Source organism: Palaemon carinicauda, chromosome 30, assembly GCF_036898095.1.
Source record: "Palaemon carinicauda isolate YSFRI2023 chromosome 30, ASM3689809v2, whole genome shotgun sequence".
Taxonomy (NCBI): domain Eukaryota; kingdom Metazoa; phylum Arthropoda; class Malacostraca; order Decapoda; family Palaemonidae; genus Palaemon; species Palaemon carinicauda.
The window spans coordinates 20,756,001-20,772,775 of NC_090754.1; the positions used below are offsets into that span (position 1 = coordinate 20,756,001).

General features: G+C 40.4%; 1 protein-coding gene across 5 annotated transcripts in view; it reads right to left on the minus strand.

The window, feature by feature from the left end:
- Nucleotides 1-16,775, minus strand: part of msl-3 (male-specific lethal 3) — a 267,550-nt gene that overhangs the window by 93,891 nt on the left and 156,884 nt on the right. For all 5 annotated transcript variants that reach the window (XM_068353489.1, XM_068353492.1, XM_068353491.1 and 2 more), the window contains one exon: nucleotides 13,553-13,695. In XM_068353489.1, coding sequence (XP_068209590.1) covers nucleotides 13,553-13,695 — 143 coding nt within the window. The remainder of the gene's footprint in view (nucleotides 1-13,552; nucleotides 13,696-16,775) is intronic.

Consider the following 16,775-nt stretch of genomic DNA (forward strand, 5'->3'; position numbering starts at 1 on the left):
CTGGCGCGAATATCCTTAATATTTCTCTTAAGGATATCGCATGATATCAGGGGACGTATATCTTGATACGACACATAGCAATCTTCAACCCGAATAGCGTTTTCGTTTTGAGGGGGAAGAGTGGCAAAAATAGAAGGGGAGTCATTATCAAGGTTACCCTTCCTCCCGTACTACTACTAGTATCTAGATGGCGCTGTATACATGATGGCGCTGTATCCATGATGGCGCTGTTTCCTATTTTTATAGCGATTTCGCATGGTGGTGTTCCCTGTTGATCTAACATTTTTGATCGCTTTTGTGAGGATTTATTATGCAATCTCCAGCTTATTTGCCTCTGGAAAGTTGAGTATTTATTCTTTACAGTGTATAATTCTTAGCTCCTGCTTCACAGTGAAATTAGAGTAATTTATTGTGTTAAGGAGCTAGGCCTGTCACCAGAGGCACCATGGGCGCTGTCGTTCGTTGTGCATGTGTTATTTAGTTAGAAAAACGAATTTCCCCATTGTAATAGCATTAATAAATTCTGAAAGCTATTTAGGAACAATTATACTAGTAAAGATATATACTTTATGCATAATTTCCTCTTCCTTTAGTCGATCGTATACGTTAGAGTTTCGGAGATTTAGGTAACCAAGATCTCGTCTTGCGCTAGGCTACCTAGCCTATGCGCTGTTTACTCTCGTGTATCGTTTTATCAATTCAACGGGAGATAGTACATCTCCTAGAATTATATAACTCGATACTTGTCTCTTGTGGAGATTTAAGGGTAAGCCTTCCTTCCCTCTGAGTGCCGCTGTAGCCGGCAACCCTATCTGATCTTGCCATAGAGTAGTTCACTCTGGCTTCACTAGGCTAGGGTTTTCTGTCTCCCACCTTTGCCGGCGAGATCCCGGCTTTGGTTTTCGACAGAACCTCAGAGTATTCAGTCTTTCTGCCGGCGGCAGAGCAGCAGAGCGACTAGTCACTCCCCTGCCGGCATAGAAGGCTAAGCCTCCCTAGGCCGCACCTGAAGTGGTAGTATGATGCCGCCACCTTCTCCCCTGCGGTCTGGAAGACTAGTCCTGTGTCGGCAGACCCTAGGCTGAAAAGTAGATATTCTTCTGCCGCCTAGGATGGCGCCGATACTGAAACATTGTTTCACTCTTGTGTGGAAGTGGCGGCAATCCTGCCGCCTTCTTCTACACTTGATACAGGACCCTTTTCCCTTCCTCTCTCTGTCCTTTAGCGATGACTTAGCCATCGCAATCCTGTGGCCGTTGTCCTGCAATCTCACCGCTTGCCGGGTAGGTTGCGGTGCCGGCCGGGCTCCTTCACAAGCAACTGTTTAGTCACCCAGTCTTTCCCTTATGGACACAATGCTCAGGGGAGGTTGTGCCGGCTATGACGGCTGCCGGTGGGAGACCCTTCTGCTGTTGAAGGTTCTTCAGTCCTCCCTTGGACTACCATCCACATTCCTGAAACCGGCAATGCTGGCAACGGATCTTGCGGCTGGATGGAAGCCTGAATGATGCATTCTCCCCTTCCATTTGAACCTTCTTTCTGGAGGAAGGCAGTAAGGTTATATACTTATATCATTATTTATTGTAAACATACATTTTAATAGGGCAGCCCTTCACTCCATGCTTTTCTCTGTCTGTCAGCTAGTGCCACCAAGTACTAACACAGCCAGCAGCATGTCGGCTGGGCCGGTGCCGTCAGGTACTTGACTCAGTCGGCGGCATGCCGACTGGACAAGTACCACCAGGTAGTACCCAGCCGGCATGTCCGGACTGTACCGCCAGGTGCTAGCCCTGCTGGCAACATGCCGGCTGACCTACAGTATAAGATTATACAGTAGCCAGTATATTTGCAGTATAGTATATACTGCAGATAGAAAACTATTGTATATATTATAAAGTAGTTATTTTCCAACATATCTTGTGTATCTTTGCACAGTCTTTTGCTGAGACCAATCCTATATTGAAAGAATAGAATTCCTTCAATAATCTTATTAGAAATCAGTTAATAACTTACCCTACAATATTAAATAGTTTAGAGAGGTCAGTGGTAGTACACTTTTCTATCCCTAGAGGTTAGAACCCTTCTCTTTTGAGTTTTCCCTGATAAGGAAACTCTAGTCTTAATATTGGGGGGGGGGGGAGTCACAGCAATTGGCTGGGTGGGATACACAAGTATGTGTCTTTCCTAATTTCTAGTCCAGCCGGTGATATGCCGGCCGGACTGTACCACCAGGTGCTGGCCATGCCGGCAACATGCCGGCTGAACTACAGTATATGATTATACAGTAGCCAGTATTTTTGCAGTATAGCATATACTGCAGACAGAAAACTATAGTATTTATTATACAGTAGTTATTTTTCAACATACCTTCTGTATTCTTGTACAGTGAGCCCTCGTTTATCGCGGTAGATAGGTTCCAGACCCGACCGCAATAGGTGAAAATCCGCGAAGTAGTGACACCATATTTACGTATTTATTTAACATGTATATTCCGACTTTTAAAACCTTCCCTTGTACGTAGTACTGTTAACAAACTACCCTTTAATGTACAGAACACTTAATGCATGTACTACAGTACCCTAAACTAAAACAGGCACAAATATTAAAGGCGATTTTATATCATACATTTCCTAAAAACGCCAAAAAGCACGATAAAAAATGGCAACCAATGTTTTGTTTACGTTTAACTCTGATCATACTGAAGAAACAAACGCATTTACACATCTGTGTATAGGTTAGTTTTTGCATCGATTATATTGATTATTCAGTACAGTATGTTGATTTTGTTATTACCAATGTTTTACTTAATTTTTCTTAGGACTTCCAAATGAAATGTTTTTCTTTATGACGTCGCCTGAAACGACGGCGTCATAAAGTACGCTCAGTAAACAACCACGCTCAGTAAACAAACGAAGGCATTTAACGCGCATGATGAAAGTGATAAATAATGATATTACAGTAAAAGCTTTTAGAAAATATGTTATTACAAATATTATTTACCGTATCTATATAAAATCATACATACGTAGCAAAGCAGGAAAACAATTTACGAGAGAGAGAGAGAGAGAGAGAGAGAGAGAGAGAGAGAGAGAGAGAGAGAGAGAGAGAGAGAGAGAGAGAGTTGTTTTACGTACGTAAATGTAAATTTTAAACAAAAAAAAATAGCCCCATTTCACATAAAATAGGTTATTACAAATATTTTACTTTATCATATTACAGTAGTCTGTATAATACTGTAAAGTTCAGTACAGTATGTCGTTGTTATAGTCGTGGCGATGAAATTCTCACGAAACAAAAATACAGCATTCGATTACAACAGCTGATTCATTCTCTCTCTCTCTCTCTCTCTCTCTCTCTCTCTCTCTCTCTCTCTCTCTCTCTCTCTCTCTCTCTCTCTCTCTTGTGTTATACAATACTTACATATAGATGAAGAAACTAAAATTAGTTTTCTTAGTGTCAATTAAATACGAAACGAAAAAATTATGCCGAGTTTACATCCATTTCAATCGTTGCTAAAAATATGGCATCCGATTTCATCAGCAAACCACTATTTTTTGGGAAACATCATTTTATTCTAGAAAATTGCTACTCTTTAAATAGTTAATTGCACATTAAGAAAGCGTGTACTTTTGTTTTTAAATTTCGGGTGTGTTTTAAAAATCGAGTATTGTTGACTTCTTTTTGTTTTACTTTTGGCTGTAATTAGATCAGCTGACGTCTAGCTGCCGCTCTTGAGAGTGTACGAATACACTAACAAAGTATCGTTTATACCATTTCTTAACTTATTCAAACCGTCTATGCAGTTGATATTACATAAGCACCAATGTGTTATAACCTATCAAATTTTTTTGTATATTACATTTAAAACAACACACACACTCTCTCTCTCTCTCTCTCTCTCTCTCTCTCTCTCTCTCTCTCTCTCTCTCTCTCTCTCTCTCTCTCTGTGTGGGCTACTTTTCACTACCTCCCATTCCTTACCTCTCTCTATCTCTCTAACAAATGATATCTTTGTTGCTCCTCAAAGTTTCATTTATATTGAAAATCAATCATGATTCAATTTTCCTTACTTTCTCCAATCTCGCACCATCGGTTACATCGCGGTATTTTTGAAATTTCCGGAAAATCCGCGATATATGTATATACATGCGTTATGAAAAAAATCCGCGAAGTGGTGAATCCGCGATGGTCGAACCACGAAGTAGCGAGGGATCACTGTACAGTCTTTTGCTGAGACCAATCCTATATTGAAAGAATAGAATTCCTTCAATACTCTGATTAGAAACCAGTTAATACTTACCCCACAATATTAAATAATTAAGAAGGATCAGTGGCAATGTACAAATTTTCTATCCCTAGAGGTTAGAACCCTTCTCTTTTGAGTTACCCTGATAAAGGAAACTCTATATCCTTAATATTGGGGGGAGGTCACAGCAATTGGCTAGAAGGGATACACAAGTATGTGTCTTTCCTAATTTCTTTCTAGCTTACTATCCTAAGCTATAATGGTTAAAATATTAATATTTGCATATCTGTTTATCATGTAAGATAAACAATCGCATACTCATTTAGTTCTTTCTTTACAGGAGGAACCCCAGATGAAATGTGATGCGATCATCTGCAACCATAGGAGTAGGAACTTCTACGGTCACAAAGCGTGCAGGTCTCATGCCCCCTGCACCATCATTACTGAATCCCTGCAATATTGGGACCCGCAAGTCTTCAATATCTGCTGGACCTTGGTGACTGAAGGTTTCGACGACCCCAAGTCAGCGGAGTCGAGGGATGCGGCACGTGAAAAGCTGCGCAAGTGGGTAAGAGGGTTCCAGAAGAACTCTCTGGGACCATACCTACCTAACGATACGATGAGTAGCTTGCTGTTCCCGAAAGCGGGTAGCGAAATTGTTGTGCCCCAAGCATGACCCGGACCTCCCTGCAACGATTGCCATCGAGACGGATGTCAGTGAGGCGATGCAAAGTATGGACATCCACCAGGAGGAAAGGATGTCGGAAGTGTCTATGGACACTGAAAAGGATCTATTAAAGTATGATTCCGAGGAGGAGTCTACTCTACCTCTGGAAGAAGATGATGATGGCGAGTCGGAGTTCCCTACATCTGTGCCGGCACCGGAGCCGTTACCCTCGACATCTTCAGCTTCTACCCCTCCATTGGACAACATGAGCCAGGAACTGGCCCATCTTACGGCTTTAATGGAGAACATTGGTAAACAAGGCGAAGCAAGGGAAGTGAGATTCGAGAGAGAGCTCCGAGAAGCTCCACTTATTGCCTCCCGAGGGTCATACAAGCGACCCAGAGTCCAAGACCTCCCAACCTGCTCCAAAACCAATCCCTGGAGGTATGCGGAGTTTATGCTGATTACGAACGGCAAAATCGACATCTCGGAGAAGATGCGACCCGTCCCCTTAGACGACATCCAGTTTTAACCAAGCTTTAACGCTTACTCTGATTGTTTCATTTGACTGAAGCATGAACCAATGCCAAAAGAGGAGACGGAACTGAAGGAGGTCATGGTTTTCGACCACGATGAAGCACAGGCTCTCTTGTCAAGTAGCCTGAGAAAGGCGGGCTATTCGGTGTCGAAAGTGTCCGCCTTGAGCAAGAAACACCCTACCTTTCTTGCTCCTGCTTCAATAGCCTTTCCCTTTACGTTGAAGGCATTTAAATCTGTTGCCAAGGCAGTGGAGGCAGGCAAACCATGCCCTGCACTAGAGAAGTGCAGGCCTCTGTCGTTAGCCTTGCCCATGCAAGAGAAGGAATGGAAGGAAGTCCACCTAACCTTCTCAGTAGGGAAACTGGACGCAGACATAGCTGGACGACAGTTTAGCGAGAATCTCCCTAAACTTTCTGACTTTCTCTTGCGCAAGGAACAAGAGACAAAGGAGAGACTTGCGGCATCTTTATCCCTACAAAACTGCATAGAGATGTGTGCAGGCCAACGAAGTACCCCAGACATGCTCATGGTCCTGGCCAAAATGCATATGGCCACCCTAGTAAAGAACCTGTATGCTTTCATGAAGGCTAGGAGAGCCTGTAGGGAGTTCGTGTTCGCTGCTGCAACAGTGAAACATGAACCCAGGAAGCTGATATCTTCTAACATCTGGGGTAAAGACCTCTTCCCGAACGAAGTACTCAAAGAGGTAGTCGAGAGAGTAGGAACCTTCTCCAGAAGTGGGGCATCTCTTCAAAGAGGAAGTCTTCCCTGGATGAGGGTCCCCAACCTAAAAGGAAGACGAAGAAGTCTAGACTTCCCCCTCGGCCTGCTCAACAACATCCCACAGTCACCATGACCGCGGTGCCCCAAGGGGTGGCCCAAACACAGACCACCTTCCAAGTGGTGCCTCAACAGCTGGTTGCCCAGTCACCAGCATTCAACCCCGGGTTTGCGAGGCAGACCACTATCTTTCGGTTGAAAGGTAAAGGATCCAGACGGGGCTCCTCTAGACATCCCTCAAGAGGTAGGGGAGGACACGATCGAGGAGGTAAACCCTCCAGTCAATCAAAGCAAGGAGACGCTTCCGGTAGGAGGGAGGCTCCAACAATTTCAGGATCGTTGGACCTTCGATCCTTGGGGCCATGGCCTGATCAAGATTGGACTAGGATGGAAACGGAACAAGTCTCCACCATCATTTCCTCAATTCTTCCAACACTCCATCCCCGCATAAGAAGAATATACCCTAGAGCTCTTGAGCATACAGGTAATAAGGAAAGCAAAGTCCATCAAATTCCAGGGAAGGCTGTTTTGTGTTCCCAAGAAGGACTCAGAAAAACTCAAGAGTCATTCTGGACTTGTCGCCATTCAACAAGTTCAGGATGTTAATCCTTCAACACAAAAGGACCCTGTTACAATAAGGGGCGTTCACAGTCTCGATAGACCTGACAGATTCCTATTGGCACCTTCTAGTCAGTCGCCCCCTCTCCTCCTACCTAGGATTCAAGTTACAGAAGATAAAGTATGTTCTCAGAACCATACCCTTCGGACTAAACATAGTCCCATGTATCTTCATGAAACTTGCAGACGCAGTCGTGCAACAACTACGCCTAGAAGGTCTTCAGGTGGCAGCGTACCTGGTCGACTGGCTGGTGCGGGCAGCATCCGAAACAGTTTGTCTGCAAGCATTCAAAGAAGTGACCCAGTTCCCGGATCATCCGGGAAGCAAAATCAACTTCAAGAAGTCTCGATTCTCTCCAGATCAAGGGTTGGAAATCCATTGGAAACTGAGGTCACACCATCCCTCCATTTCCTCGGTGAAGAGGAGGGAGATCGCAGGGTCTGTAGTGACAGGATTTTAAGACGCCAACAGAAAAGAGTACTGGGCTCTCTCCAGTTCGCAGCAGTAACAGACCTAATGCTAAGATCACAGCTGAAAGATGCGTCAGGAGTCTGGAGAAGATGCGCATCATACGCTCGAAAAGATCTAAAATGACCAATACCGGCCTTACTACAATCACCTCTTAACCCGTGGTCGAGGGCCAAGAGCCTAATGAGGACCATGCCCTTGCAACCACCTCTGCCTTCAATGACCATCCACATGGATGCCTCGACGGAAAAATGGGGAGTTTACTCCCATCAGAGGAGAGTCCCAGGGACTTGGTCATCTCTGTTCAAGGCCTTTCTCATCAACATTTTGAAAGCCATGGTAGTCCTCTTGACATTGGGAAAACTCTCCCCTCGCAGATCAGACCACATCAGGCTGATCTTGGACAGCGAAGTGATAGTGTGATGTCTGAACCGACAAGGCTCGAGATCATCCCATATCCAACATGTGATATTAGCCATCCTTTGTCTAGAGAGATGGCACCTATTAGCAGTTCACTTACAAAGGTTCCGCAATGTGACAGCGGACGCTCTATCCAGGCACAAGCCAATAGTCAAAATGGTCCCTAGACACAGACTCATTCTCCTCCATCTTGGAACAAGTCCCGGAACTGCAGATCGACCTCTTCGCGTCGAGCGACATCAAGAAACTACCTCGATATGTAGCCCCATACGAGGACCCTCTAGATGCGACAACGGACGCCATGTCCCTACGTTGGAACAAATGGACCTGGATTTTACCGAACCCAGCACTATCTCGACGGGTTCAGAAGTCGACTGTCTTCGCTTCATCACAGAGAACCCAAAACCTTCATTTCATGATTTTCTCGCCTTAGTGGTTAAGAAAAGATTTGGGATCTCGAAAGGCAGTATAGACTTCTTAGAAAAATACAAGTCTAAGTCAACTAGAAGACAATATGAATCGTCTTGGAAAAAGTGGGTTGCTTTTGTTAAACCAAAAGGACTGAAAGAAATTTCAATAGACTTTTGTCTGTCCTTCTTTATCCACCTTCATGAACAAGGTCTGGCAGCCAACATGATAACTATATGCAAGTCACCCCTGACTAGACCTCTTCTATACGCCTTTCAAGCGGACCTGACGAACGAAATCTTTAACAAGATTCCGAAGGAATGCGCTAGACTTAGGCCTGCAGCTCCTCCGAAGCCCATTTTATGGTCCTTGAACAAGGTCCTACATTATGCTTCAACTGTAAACAATAAAGATTGTTCTCTCAAGGATCTAACCCAGAAGGTTATTTTCCTGTTTGCTATAGCCTCAGGGGGCTAGAGTTAGTGAAATCGTAGCCCTATCAAGAAATGAGGGCCACATTCAGTTCACAGAAGTGGGAGAACTGAATCTCTTTCCTGATCCAACCTTTCTCGCCAAGAACGAGCTACCCACTAAGAGATGGGGTCCCTGGAGAATCTGCCCTCTGAAGGAAGATGTCTCTCTGCGTCCAGTAGAGTGTCTAAAGGTCTACCTTCGTAGAACTCAGACTTCAGGGGAGGACAGCTCTTCAAAGGAGAAACTTCAGGATCAAACTTATCCCTAAAATAACTGAAGGTGAAGCTCACCTACTTCATTTGCAGAGCGGATCCTGACAGTACACCTGCAGGTCATGATCTGAGAAAAATTGCTTTATCACTGAACTTTTTTCAGTATGTGGACTTTGAGCGTCTTCGCTCATATACTGGATGGAAGTCATCCAGAGTGTTCTACAAACATTACTCAAAGCAAGTCCACGAACTGAAGCATTATGTGGTGGTGGCAGGTAGTGTATTAAAACCTGTCGTCTAGTGCTGCGATGAACAGTTAATTGATTGGGACTATCAATTAGGGAGAAAAGGTGTCGACACTTCCAGTGCAATACCTTTTAAGTGAGTGTCACCATGGTGACACTAAGATTGTTCAAAATCTCACATGTGGAATTATACAGATAACACTTGTGCCATGTGTTCATAGTACTGTACACGGTGTTGATAGTATACAACATTTACAGAAAATTATATTAGAAAATTTTATCAAATATTTTCAAATTTAGAGTGGCACTCATCATTTCTTCCCTTTCAGGAAGAAAAATATTTTCTGTATACGTTGTACGTATAATTCCCTTAACATGTTACACTCGTTATTTCATTTGGTAATTTTTTCAAAACAAATGTCCATTAAAGTGTAATTGCGTCTTATTTCGCCCTGCAATTAGCACAATAAATATGCCAGCGTTCTCTTACTTATTTAACTAAGTAAGCCTCATATGATTGTATGCTTACAAACTATGGATATAGTTGATACTTAGTCGTTCCGACAACATATACAAACCGTGAGACTTTTGTATATCTAGTTGATACTTATGTTTGTTCATACAATATATGCAAACGTTGAGACCCCTTTTCTACTGTCTAGTATGACTCTTCCCTGCAGGGGGCAGGAAGCCCTAACATTGTCCATGATTAGTGGTAATGACGGATAACGGTAACATCATTTGTCTCAATGGTCCAGGTGACCATAGAAAAATTGTCCCAAGGTTAAGGCACCTATGAAAATCCACAGATACAATACTTTCTAGTAATTCTCTGGTAAACTTCTATCAGGACAACATGGCTTGAGCCCAAAAAATGGATTTTGAGTGAAGCGAAAAATCTATTTTTGGGTGAGATAGCCATGTTGTCCTGATGGACCCGCCCTCCTTTTCTATAGAAAAAGCCTTGGCTGGATCCCTCCTGAAATTACTATATCAGCAGCACCATGCTCAATGCTACAAGGAATGAGCGCCATCTTGGATACAGCGCCATCTAGATACTAGTAGTAGTACGGGAGGAAGGGTAACCTTGATAATGGTTCCCCTTCTATTTTTGCCACTCTTCCCCCCTTGAAACGAAAACGCTATTCGGGGTGAAGATTGCTATGTGTCGTATCAAGATATACGTCCCCTGATATTATGTGATGTCCTTAAGAGAAATTTTAAGGATATTCACACCAGGAGTTAGAATTCTGGAGACCTAAAGGTTAATTCTCTGGGAATATTACTGTAGCCAAATATTCCTTAGAAAGCTACCTATAGGAACTTTCCATCAGGACGACATGGCTATCTCACCCAAAAATAGATTTTTCGCTGCGTTCAAAATCCGTTAATTATTATGAAGATACCCTACCTTCATTATGAAAATGTTCAATCATGTCTCATCACATTGCACCAAATCAGAAGCTCATATCTGTAATAGCTTGGACATCCTGTAGAGTGCAAGAAACTTTCTGCCCGAGAGTGCCACTTTTGTCTCTTGGCAAAAGCATTGTCTCAGTGTTAATGATCCATCCAAAAGTACAAGAATTAATCAAAAGAATCCTCCTATTAGTCATAATTTTGCTGGTAATAAGTTTACATTGAACTACATTTCTTTAAAGTTCTTATCTTTTAAATTAGTAAATATTCAATCAAAACTCATATTACATAATAAACAAAATATAATAATAATCTAACGTGGCCAATTCAGCGCTAAGTGGGAACTAGAGAATGGCTGTAATACTTAACTGATCATTCACTACAAAATCATAGTGACTCTATAGTGGCACTTGTGTAAATATTATCACCAAGTGCTAGACTTAGATAAATAATAAATTTGGAACCCAATTAGTTATACTTAACTATGAAGCTGTGGTAAAAATTTCAAAATTTGTCAATTAGGAAAGCAAAGACGTCCTTTTAAACGAAGAAAGAAAAGATGCTTGCCGAACATAAACAAACCCCTAGGTGAGTTTTATCTTCAACATTGATGATGGTTCTCAGTGGGTCATGTGTATTCAGTTAGCAAGCGAATTCCCTATGTTGCTGTGATGGGTTCAATAGAAACCAAATCCTTATATCTCCCTTATACACACCAAGTCAGTGCCTTGCAAGTTGATACACAAGCCCTGCAGCAGGTAAGACAATACAGTTGTACCTTGACTTACGAGTTTAATTCATTCCAAGGGCGAGCTCGTATCTCAATTTTCTCATATATCAAATCAATTTTTACCATTATAAATACTTAAAATGTCATTAATCCATTCAAACCCTCAAAATGACACCCTATATTCTAATGTTTAATGTTATTAATGAGGGAAAATAAATTTCTAAATAACATATTGCATAAAGACATAATAGGAGCATGTAAAGCTATAAAAAGTATTTTTAGTGTACTTACATTGAAAATGAGATGATTTGAGCATACAAAGACGCTAGCGGAGGGGGAAGGTAGAGGAGATTGACAGAGAATTGAAGGCTTGTTTTTTGCTATAACTACTTAATGCTAAGTACATATCCCTTAACTTACAGGCTACTTCATAATTGTTTTTTCTTATATCTTTGTATTTTTCTATTTTATCATTTTCTTTAATGAACAGGTGTTTGGATATTAGAAATTACCTTGGCACCTTAGGCTGGCATTCTATTCTTCACAGAATCTTTCTGCTTCAAAATTGTGCAGATAGTAGACGTTGAATGTTCATACGTCACAGCCAAGTCCTTCACACGCGGACCTTCTTCATGTTTCTTAATCATTTAACATTTTAATTCTATGGATATCATCCTCCTCCTCTCTGCACGGTCACTAGCACTTAACTTCTTAGGATGCATGGTTAAAAAAAAGTTAGAATAACAAATTCTCACAAAACACGAGGCAAGAAACCACTATTACAACGCATCAGTGTTTACTCTACGAGATGAGCACACAAAGAGAAGGAGACTGCTTGTTGATGTTGGACGCTGGGAAGGCTGTGTCGTCACTGCTCATTACGCCATCTACCAACAGCGTCTCGAACTCTGTGTCTCAAATTCTTGCTCACATAACAAAAGAAAAATTCCACAGAGTGTCAACTCACATCTTGGAAAACTTGTATGATAATTCACTAGTAGGTCAAGGTGTAACTGTATACCTTTGGTATATCATGTCATATTGGATTTCCTGTTCTAGTCCTTGGAAACCACATAGCAGCCTACAGTAACCCAAAAAAATCCAATGGGGGCATAAATATAAGATAATAAAATGAATGGTGAAAAAATTATAATTCCTTACCTGGACTCTAGTGGTTGACTTGCATGCTTGTGATGGAGAGACACACTTAATTTGAGGAAGTTAGTGAGGTAGGAAAGCCTGCAGAAAGTGCTGAAGAGAAAGGCTTAACAGGAGAAAGTTAATGAGGCAGAAAATGCTGCAGAATGTGCAGAAGAGACAGGCAGAACAGGAGGAAGTCACTGAGGTATGAAAGCCAGCAGAAAGTTCTCAATATAATAGTGAAGGCTTTCCTTTTCTTCTGCCTTTTAATCTGCCTTATGCTTGAAAGTCATAATGAAAGGCAAAAGGTTACTGAGAAAAGTTACTGTAAAAAATCTCAGAGAACACAAGAATTCTGAGCAGTGTATCACCAAGAACTGTGTGACATTGTCTTCTTAGCTCAGATACCCCGTTATGCCATTTTCTTCCTTAACCACAAGACATATTCTTCCGCCACACTCCAGAGAACTGGTCCACTCATTCATAATTGCAACACAAATGACAGAAGTTGAAACATGATTTTCTGAATACATTGTAACAAGAGGACTTGTCAAAAGATAATATCTTGTGTGTAGAATCACTAATTTAAAAGCTGAACTACCCATTGTAGTTTGTGATTAATGCTGTTTTATTAAAAAATACTGAGGAATTTCTGAGCACTCTTAAAACATGGGGGATGCACTAATGGATGAAGCCCCACAGTTATTAATTCATTTTAGTAGCATTGGTAAAATGTTCAATCTCACATACAGTGTATTTTCAGTAATCCCAAATTTTCTTTTGGGATCAATGACTAAATTATATTTCCCAGTACAACCCCCATTAACTAAACTAGAATTTCAGTGAAGTATAAGCTTAACCCTTTTACCCCCAAAGGACATACTGGTACGTTTCACAAAACTCATCCTTTTACCACCATGGACGTACCGGTACGTCCTTGCAAAAAAATGCTATCAAAATTTTTTTTTTCATATTTTTGATATTTTTTTTTAGAAAATTCAGGCATTTTCCAAGAGAATGAGACCAACCTGACCTCTCTATGACAAAAATTAAGGCTGTTAGAGCAATAAAAAAAAAATATACTGCAAAATGTGCTTGGGAAAAAATAACCCCTTGGGGTTAAGGGTTGGAAATTTCCAAAGAGCCTGGGGGTAAAAGGGTTAAGATGTTTCCAAACTACTTACCTTTGATTTTTTCATCCTCTTTTGAGCCTTTTTCTGGTTTTGGTTTAATTTCTTCTGTCTCCATTTCCTCCCTGTTGGAAAGTGTTCCTTCATTGTCCCGTTCTTCAACTTGCAGCAACAAATCTTGTGTCATTTCCAGTTCACTAAATGTGATAAAAAAAAGTTTCCAGTTGAAAAAACTACTCAATATAGTATTCTATGTTTTTTACAAAAGACCGCAGTTAAAAGCAAATTTTCCCTTGATAGTGAGAGATTAGTATAGAATTAAAGTAATTTTTCCATTGAGTGAAAAATCAGTATAAACATCATCATCTAGTATAAAAAAAAACAATGAATAACCTCCAGCTTTAAATTCCATATCAACTATTTGAATTGCACTTAATATTTGCAACTTGGTAAAATTACTCATTTTACAATTGCATCACATTTGATCATAAATATAAATGAGATAAAATGATTGATATGAATCTCATAACATTCAATTGATGAATGGTTGAAATTAACATAGAAACTAAAAATTTCATATTCATTAAAGTTTTAGAAATGCAATAATCCAAACCACAATACTGATGTAGTAACTGAGTTACAAACATACATATCAAGTTAGAATATGTTGAAAAAATGACTTGTGTCATGATTTGATGCAATTGATATGAGTGAAGTTAGAGAAAACAACAATACAAAAATAAAGTAGGGACATGCAAATAAATGGAAGATAATGGTGTTACAGCTCTTGGTACATTGAAGACTAATAGACCCACATAGGAATAGAAATGATAAGGAATAATGGAAAGATGCTTGAAGGAAAACAGAAAATGAATAACAAGTAACATTATTTTCTTCATGGAAAGACTTTGGCCTTACAAGTCTTTCTTTAACTAATTTGTAATATTTAAAATGCAGACTAATGATACATAATTAAAGACATTCCATCTAATAAAAGAAGTATGGTTGGACAAAAAATGTCTAGATTCAGACCTTGAATAAAAAAGATCAGTAGAAGAAGTAACACTTCTAAGAGTAAAATACTGTATGTTGCTAAGGCAATGCATGTTCACCATCAAACCCCTAAAAACATTTCTTGCAGAGTTTTAAATTGGTAAATGTCAGACAGACACATGGTCAACCGTCTTTTATGAACATCTATGCATGATAATCAAATTTGGTACAAAGTTTATCTGAAATCTGTTGAATAATTTATGAGTAGATATGATGACAAAGCAAATGTGACAGACATACAAGCAGCCAGACATTCATTCATGTACAATGGCCTACATTTGTACTTATTTTGACTACAATCCCTTCATTCATGTAGGAGCAGATGCAATTAGAAATTTCTCTTCAACCATGTAAGAGTAGTTACCATGTTAAAGTTCTCTTTGCAATGTAGGAGCAGCTACTATGCACAGGTTCCTTTCAACCACGTATAGGTAGTAGCCATACTGTGAGGATCCATTCACCTAAGTTGGTGTTATTAAAATGACAAGGTCCAATTCAATTATGAATAATCAGTTGCCATAATAAGGCTTCCTTCTTCAACCACACAGCAGTTGCCATGATGAGGTTCCCATCAACCATTATGTGCAGTTAGCAGTGGTTCCTTCACCCATGTAGGAGCAGTTATCATTGAAAAGGATACCTTCAACCATATAGAAACAGGTGCACTGACAAGATTTCCTTTAACAATATAAAAGCAGTTGTAATATGATTTCTTTCAACAATACTAAAGCAATTTCCACAACAAGATTCCCTTCACCCATGTAGAGTAAGTTGCTATGACACAGCTCCCTTCATCAATGTAGGAGCAGTTGCCAGGAAAAAATGTTCTCCCAAACCGAGCATGAGCAGTTACCATAACAATGTTTCCTTTGACCTTTTGGGACCAGTTGCAAAAAAGGCTCCCTTTAATCTTAAAGGAGCAGCTGCCATGTAAAAAGTTAGCTTCACCCACATCAGAACAGTTGTCTCGAAGAGGCTCCCTTCAAAACGAAGACAAACAAAATTTAATATCATAATTTAAAAAAATAAACTTTTGACAGGCAGAAAAAAATCGCTAAATCAACATCTGAGCATGATCCTATCTTCATAGATTTTTTAACGAATCCCTCCAAGCTCATGAGTCATTTCCATTAATATAATACCTTCAACCAAGTTGGAACAGTTTTCACAAAAGAGTTCCCTTCAACCACATATGAGTAGTTGGCCTAACAAGATTACCTTCAACCACATATAAGCAGTTGGCCTAACAAGGTTCCCTACAGCCAAATAGGAGCAGTTGGCCTAACAAAGTTCCCTTCAACCACATAAGAGAAGCTGTCATGGCCAAGTTCCATTTAACCATCTTTGAGCAACAAATATTCTGCCCTTACGCACACCTGAGCATGATACCTAATTTCATATTAAGTTGCACTTAAATCCCTTCAATTATGTAGGCATTGCCATGACAAACGACACATTTGCTTCTACAATGTAGGAGCAATTGCCAAGGCAAACTTCCTTTTGACAATTGAATGAGTAATTACCAAGATAATGCTCCTTTCAACCAGGTAAGAATTGTTATAAGAAGGTTCTTCTCAACCATGTAGTGACTGGTTGCCAAGAAAAAGTTCTCATCAACCATATAGGGGCCAATGCATTGACAAGGTTCCATTTAACAATGAAGTATTTACCACAAGGACCTCTTCAATCATGTACTGTATAAGCAGTAGCCATGACAAAGTGATTTTCAACCAAGTAAGAACATTTGTTAAAACAATGTTCCCTTTAACCACGTAGGATTTGTTGCCAAAACAAAGTTCCCTTTGACCATGTATGAACAGTTACAATGCCAAAGTTTCCCTTTAGCATGTAAGAATATTTTTCATGAGATTCTCTTCAACTATGTAAGAATTGCTTGCCATGAAAAAAGGTCTCTTCAACCACAAATGTGCATTTGCATTGACAAGGTTCCCTTCAACAATGTAGTAGTAACTCGTGAAAAAGTTCCCTTCAACCATGTAAGAGCATTTGTCACGACAAAGCTCCCTTTAGCCAAGAAAGAGCAAGGTGCTACAAGGTTCCCATCATCCATTAAAGAGCAGTTGCAATGAAACAGTTCCCATTAACTGTGTAGAGGCAGTTGCTATGACAATGTTCCCCTCAACCATGTAAAAGCAGTTGCCATAACAATGTTTTGTCTGACCTTGTATTAGTAGTGGGCATAAACAAGTTCCTTTAAACCATA